We start from the raw sequence: 6,860 nt of genomic DNA on the forward strand, positions 1-6,860 counted from the left end.
GCTCAGCTCTAGACCCACCTCAATCTCTGTTTGTCCTCTGCTGCTCAGTTCCTGTGTGCTGTGCTTCAGGAGGGAGGTATTGTGTTAGGATGATTCCTGGTGACTATGGAGGAGCATCAAGGTTTTGTGGCATCCTTACAATCGCTTCCTTCAGCCAGGATAGAAGCTCTGGAGCTTGACTGTTTGGGTGGAGCAGACACTTGGATTGAGAACTGTAACCCTGGTCCTGCTCCTGCTCCCAAGGCAAGGCAAAGATGGGTCAGTGATGGGTGGTCACACTCTGCTCTGCTGTGAGCTGCACTGGGTCATTGGGTGCTTCTTCATCTAAGGCTGTGATGTGTAATGGGGCTGTGACAGGGTGTGGGCAGAATCTGGGGTACTGGTGTCCAAATACTGGGGAAGTGCAGGGCCTGTGCTCCTCTGCTTTGCTATAGTCAGTTCCTGGACCTGCTCAACTTCTATGTTCCCTCTATGCCTGGGTACAGGTGCATGCACCCCTGCATCCTGCCTGTGTTCCTGCTCCCCTCTGCCTGGATTGCCTCCAAAACCTGCTCTGCAGATTGAGATGAGGTTCCTGGTGTGAGGGAATGGGGGCAGAGGGAGAAGAGTTCCCCCTTCTATCTGCAGAGGCAGCTTTGCCCTATTAAACCCCTCAATAATGCCCCTGAGCCCATTAGCATTGCAGGCTCATGTGGATGGTTTGGAAAGCGTTGTGGGAAAAATATTTCTGCATAGATTTCCCATTGTGCAGCCAGGAATGGTGGTCAGAGAGGGGAGGGCCAGGGTGCTCCCATAAGGGATTTAAGGGGAGAGTGTAGCTGGGGCTGCCTGGTGCTCACCATCACCTCGCAGCTGGAGCTGTTTGCCCTAAGGATGGCTGGAGTAAGTAGCTTCCTTGCAGGATAAGGGGAAATCATCAGGGTGAGGTGCCCTGTGTGGGACTGGTGGTCGGGAGTGGGGGCAGTAGCTTTCCAGCCCCCAGGAGACACAGGAGTTGTCCTGGAGGTTGGGGTTCCCTGTGTCACAAGGTTTTACAGCATCTCATCCTGTGGGTCAGGGTGCTGGGCACTGCCCTGGGGTGGTCCATGTCCTCCCCCAGGCTCACAGCATGGACTGCACAGCCGTATGATCCTTGGTGCTGCTGGGATGTGCTGGTTTCCAGGGGGTCCCTGCCCCTGTAAGTAGCAGATTATGGGATTTGCAGCATGGACTTTGCTTTGCTGCAGGGTGACTGGAGGTCCTGGCAGCACCGTGTGGATGTGGAGGCATGCAGCCCCCTTTCTGCAGTGCTGGATGCTCCTGGGGAAGGATGGGGGGAGGCACAGGAATCCCAGGCATGCTGTACCAGGCACCTCACTTGCCTGATGCACAGATACTGCACAATTTGGGGTTTCTGCTGGGCTGACATCTCCATCAGTGACTTGAGTAAGCCACAGCATCACTGTACAGGCTGATGGCCCAGGGAAACCAGTCTCTCTGAGCTGTGCCATTGACACAGTTATTGGTGCTGTGTAGGTATCTTCAGCTGAGCAGATGGGTCTTTCCTGGTGCATGTCAAGGCCAACAGCTGCTCCAGGAGCAGATCATCTTCCATCCCTCCTTCTTCTGGCCCCGTTTCTGCATTTCAAATAGTGTCAGTGTCAAAGCTGGGACAATGCTGGTTGTGTATCCCTGTGTAGGGATACTGCTGGAGCAATAGGACTTGCTGAGCTGGCAGGGGAAAGGGATGTGTCCTTGTCCCCTTGCACTATAGCACAAATCAGAGCCCAGCAAACCCTAATGATGCATTTATCTACTTCTTACTGGGATAAGAGTAACACAACCACTTTAGCCCAATCTTGCTCAAAAATGGGCTGATTTTCTGGCAGAGTCAGAAAACAAGCAGCACCCAGCGAGGCCAGGAAGCACCGCATGGATGGTGGGAGCTGCAAGGAAAATGTTCATGGTTTGGGTCATATACTCAGGGCAGCATCCTCCTCATGCCTGCTGCCCTCCTGTTCTGTAGGTACCATGCTGGGAGTGGCTGCTCTCTGCTCTGAGGATGCTTTCCCGCAGGAAGCGGGTCCCGGCTGGCTCGGAGCGCTCCAGCCTTTGCCGCTGCCTCTCCACCATGGACCTTGTCGCCTTGGGAGTGGGCAGCACGCTGGGGGCTGGTGTCTACGTCCTGGCAGGGGAAGTGGCTAAAACCAGCTCTGGTCCCAGCATCATCCTTTCTTTCCTGATCGCAGCCGTGGTGTCCTCTCTGGCAGGGCTGTGCTATGCTGAATTTGGGGCCCGCGTGCCCCTGGCTGGGTCTGCCTATCTCTACAGCTACGTGACGGTGGGTGAGCTGTGGGCATTCATTGCTGGGTGGAACCTGCTGCTGTCCTATGTCATTGGTATGAGGTCTTTCTGATCCCCCCACCTTTGCTGGGTGTCATTCCCAGACCCTATGGAGCCACCACCTCTTCCCAGGTACCGCGAGTGTCGCCCGGGCCTGGAGTGCTACCTTTGACCAGCTCCTTGGCAAGAAGATGGGGAGGTTTTTGGGTGCTCATGCAGCCATGAGCTCTGTGGGGCTGGCAGAGCACCCAGATGCCTTTGCTGCTGGCCTGGTGGTCCTGCTGGCAGGTAGGATGCATTCCCCCTGTGCCATCCTTCATGTAGGATGAGTTCCTCACCCCACCTTCAGGATGGTGCTGATCCCTCTGAAGCTTTGCTATTTCCCTGAGCAAAGAATGGGGAATAGAAGGGAAATCTGTAGATCCTCCTGACTCTATCACTGTCCCCTATTTTCCACCCTCTCCCCAGGCCTGGTGTCATCCAGGAGGCTGTACCAGTTTTGCTTTTTGTCCCCAGGGCTTCTTTCCTTTGGAGTGAAGGAGTCCACTGCAGTGAACAAAGTTTTCACAGCTCTCAATGTGCTTGTCCTGCTCTTTGTCACACTGAGTGGCTTCATCAAAGGTGACCTGCGCAATTGGAAGCTCAGGGAGGACGACCTGCCACGGGCAGCCGGGTATGAGGGATCTGCTCTCCCTGTGCTGCCTTCAGAGGGTGGTGGGGATGGATGGGTCATCCCCCTGATGGTTTATCCCAGGAAATCCCACTTTTCTTTCATTTCTGCCTGCCCTGTTGGCAATGCATCAAAGAGCCAAAGTCGTACATCCCGATGGGTTGATGCTGGAGGGGCAAGCAGGTTGGATGGACTGTTCAGCCTGGTCCCTCCTGGAATCCCATTGCACTGACCCCTCTGCACTGCCTGACTCTTCCTCCTCCTCCTCCCAGGAACCAGTCTGCAGCTGACAACATGACCAGTGCTTTTGGGGTGGGAGGCTTCATGCCCTATGGTTTCAGTGGGACCCTGGCTGGAGCCTCTACCTGTTTCTATGCCTTTGTTGGATTTGACTGCATCGCTACCACAGGTAAGTGAGGTGGGGAGAGGTGCTGGTGGAACCTTTCCCTGCAGGCTGCGGTCCGTGGCAGTGATTGTCCCTGCAGGAGCTGCTGTAGGGCTGGGAATGGGCACATTCCTGGCTCTGTTGCTCTCTCCTGCCCTGTGTGCTCAGAGGAGGATCTATAAGAGCACATGTGGCATGACTTGACTAATCCCAAAGCATGTCCCCATAACCCTGGAGCCCAGGAGCTCTAGTGTCCTTGCAAGAAGGCCTCTGTATCCCTTTCTCCTGGAGAGATACGGGGTATGCTCTCCAGCCTGAGCTGGGCTCTTCACATGCCATGCACATTGAATGAGTGTCTGTTTTTACAGCTGAGCTTGTGCTCCACAGGGGAAGAAGTGAGGGACCCACAGAGATCCATCCCCATGGGCATCATCCTCTCCCTCCTCATCTGCTTCCTGGCATACTTTGGGGTGTCTGCTGCCCTCACCCTGATGATGCCCTACTACCTCCTGGACACCATGAGCCCGCTCCCAGTGGCTTTTGAGTACATTGGCTGGAGCAGTGCAAAGCACGCTGTGGCTGTGGGGTCACTGTGTGCCCTGACAACCAGGTGAGGGGAGCCGTGATGGGAGCTCTGTGGCTCAGGGCAAGGTTGTACTGGAGCATAACGCATCCAGGAACTATTCCCAGCCCTTTCTGACTACCCTGCTTGGCCCTCAGCCCTTCCTCACAAATCCTGTTGCTCCCACCCTGGCCCCCCCTCATCAGCAGTAAAGCCCTTGCCATGCCACTTTTAGCCCCAGGCTGGAGGAAGTGGTTAGGTGCTTGATAGCACCAGGACTGCAGGAGCAGGCTGAGGTGTCTTGATGTGCACAGGGCTCCCCATGACCTGCAGGTATCACTTCCCTGATGCTGTTCCTCATCTGATGGGGAGGGTGGTGATGGTTTTGTCAGTGTGTTCTTGAGAAAGGTCATGGGCCACACAGATGAACAGGAGCTCCCTTTCTACCCAAGGAGGAGCAAAAGGCAGGATGATGCCTCCTGGATTCCTGCCCTCTTCTCCCCCATTTTTTCCCCCTGTCTGCAGCCTCCTGGGCTCCATGTTCCCCATGCCATGGATCCTGTATGCAATGGCTCGAGATGGGCTCCTCTTCAAACCTCTGGCCAAAGTGAGTCGCCGCCAGTGCCCGGTGGTGGCAACGCTGGTGTCTGGAGGAGTGGCAGGTGAGTGACTGGGTTACCCCTTAACCATGAACAGGGCTTGGTGGATGTCCTCTTCTAGCAGGATAACACACACCCTTGGCTTGCTGGTAGCAGTTTGAGCAATATCTGTGCCCAGAGAGAGGTCTCCTCACTGTGAGTGAGGATATTTGACCTTGATGCTGTCCTGGGTTCAGCCTCTCTGAGCTACCATGCAGGAGGTGGCAGGATGCTCTGCACCAGGGACAGAAGCATCACCAGCTCATCAAGGTGCTTGAGTTCTGTTGCAGTGGGTGCTGGGGGCAGAGAGCACAGCTGAGACTGGCAAGGCAATGGTGCAGCCAGCTCTGCTGAGAGGCTGAAAAGGGTTTCTCATCCCCACAGCTCTCCTGGCCCTCCTCTTTGACCTGAAAGCCCTGGTTGACATGATGTCCATTGGCACACTACTGGCCTACTCACTGGTGGCTGGCTGTGTGCTGCTACTCAGGTGAGTGCTGGGGACAGGGCTCACCCAACTTCTGATGTTGGCTATGTTTGGGAAAAGGCACAGACACATGGTCATGCACCTTGGCATCCAATATCTGCTCCTCAGGTATCGGCCTGCACCCAGTGCTCAGCATCCCCCTGTGGGGAAGGTCCCAGCTGTGCAGCTCTGGTGGGACCACCTTGTCCATCCACCCTCACATCCCACCCCACGTTCTTCCTCTGCAGTGGCCTGGGCTCTCACAGCTGTAGGTAAGCCCAGGAGTGATGGATGGGGCATATGGGGAGCCAGCATGGGATAACCACAGGACACATCTCTGCTGTAGCACAGGCTGCCAGGTTCCTGCTTGCTGTAAACAACCAGCAGCAGGATCTGCCTGGCTCCCTCCTGCCCTCTCCTGACTGCAGCGTGGCTGCTGCCTCAATGGGACCTTTGGAAACCTCCTGCTTCCTGGAGATAAAAGCTAAACCCACCATGGCAAACTACCCAGCCCTGTCCCCTGGTTGTCCTTTGTCCCTCCCACCATGGCAGCCTGGGTGAGGGATGGGATCAGCGTGGGGGGAAGCGTTGTCCTCACACGCTGCCGTGGTCTCTCCGCAGCCACCCTGGTGTGTGCTGTGAGCTGGGTGAGCACCGCGGGGCTGCCGTGCCTCCGTGCCGGGGGTGCCTGGTGCATCACTGCCCTGGCTCTGCCCCTCCTGGGGATCCTGGCGGCAGCTCTGCTCATCTGGAGGCAGCCTCAGCGCCAGGAGAGAGCATCCTTCATGGTGAGCACACAGCCCAGCCTCGGGGACTGTGCCTGGGGGGTGGAGAGCAGGCAAGTGCCACAGCCCCCTGGGGGAAGGGTCACATTGCATTGGGAGGTTGTGTGTGTTCTCTCTGCTTTAGGTCAGGCAGACCCTCACTGTATCCACAATGTGCTGTATTGGTCTTGAGTTTTTCCACAGGGACCATGCCTGCTTCTTCCCCCGCATGTTTCACATGCCAAAGGGGCACCTCCTGCAGCCTCAACTGAGCCCACTGCCTGTTGCACAAATCAGAGCTGTTCCTCAGCGGTCTTGACACCCTGGGTTGTTTTTGCTAGTGGTTTACAGCCTCCCCCTTCAAATCCTGCAGTATCTCCTGTCCCAGGACCCATCAACCAAACCACCCGCCATGAGCATCCCCCTCCAGCACAGTCTGTTGTCCCAGCTCAGGTCTCTGAGCCTCGCAGCCAGACTGGCCTTCCCCTCCCCTCTTGGCAACTACCCAAAGCAGCAAAGAGCTGAATTTGATTGTGAAACATCTGCCCGGTCCATCTGGGCAAAGGCCATGACCCCATTCCCTTGTGCTTGGTCCCTGCAGGTTCCCTGCCTGCCCTTCCTGCCGCTCCTCAGCATCACCATCAACAGCATCCTGATGGCCCGGCTCAGTGCGGGTGCCTGGCTGCGGTACCTGATCTGGATGGCCGTTGGTAAGCCTGGATGCCCTCCACATCCCAGAGCTGGTGGCAACCTCTTTGAGTGAGGCCTTGGCAGTTGGAGAGCCCATGGCACTAATGCTGCCTGCAGAGCAGTAGAGGGCGGATGGAGGAGATGCTGAACTTCATTGTCAAAGGGTGGTGGGAACACTCTGTCTTCTGATACAGGGCCCAAAGGGAAGGGGTGATTACACTGTGGTTGGGAGGGGAGGGAAGAGAGAGAAACTCCCCACCCTGTTCTGCCCATTCCCAGGTTTCCTTATTTACTTTGGCTATGGGATCTGGCACAGCGCTGAGAGCCACCAGCCTGAAGGGGCAGCTCCCTGGGCGCCAATGGGAA

General features: G+C 56.4%; 1 protein-coding gene across 1 annotated transcript in view; it reads left to right on the top strand.

Annotated features, from left to right (window-relative positions):
• The first annotated feature begins 2,041 nt into the window (after nucleotides 1–2,041).
• The window catches only part of LOC104401888 (low affinity cationic amino acid transporter 2-like), a 5,237-nt gene continuing 418 nt past the window's right edge, over nucleotides 2,042–6,860 (top strand). The window contains exons 1-10 of the mRNA XM_010009607.1: nucleotides 2,042–2,378; nucleotides 2,455–2,610; nucleotides 2,839–2,995; nucleotides 3,265–3,401; nucleotides 3,765–3,987; nucleotides 4,465–4,601; nucleotides 4,962–5,064; nucleotides 5,684–5,828; nucleotides 6,406–6,514; nucleotides 6,774–6,804. Of these exons, the coding sequence (XP_010007909.1) occupies nucleotides 2,042–2,378; nucleotides 2,455–2,610; nucleotides 2,839–2,995; nucleotides 3,265–3,401; nucleotides 3,765–3,987; nucleotides 4,465–4,601; nucleotides 4,962–5,064; nucleotides 5,684–5,828; nucleotides 6,406–6,514; nucleotides 6,774–6,804 (1,535 nt within the window). The remainder of the gene's footprint in view (nucleotides 2,379–2,454; nucleotides 2,611–2,838; nucleotides 2,996–3,264; nucleotides 3,402–3,764; nucleotides 3,988–4,464; nucleotides 4,602–4,961; nucleotides 5,065–5,683; nucleotides 5,829–6,405; nucleotides 6,515–6,773; nucleotides 6,805–6,860) is intronic.

This window comes from Nestor notabilis, unplaced genomic scaffold (genome assembly GCF_000696875.1).
Source record: "Nestor notabilis isolate BGI_N333 unplaced genomic scaffold, ASM69687v1 scaffold24592, whole genome shotgun sequence".
NCBI lineage: Eukaryota > Metazoa > Chordata > Aves > Psittaciformes > Psittacidae > Nestor > Nestor notabilis.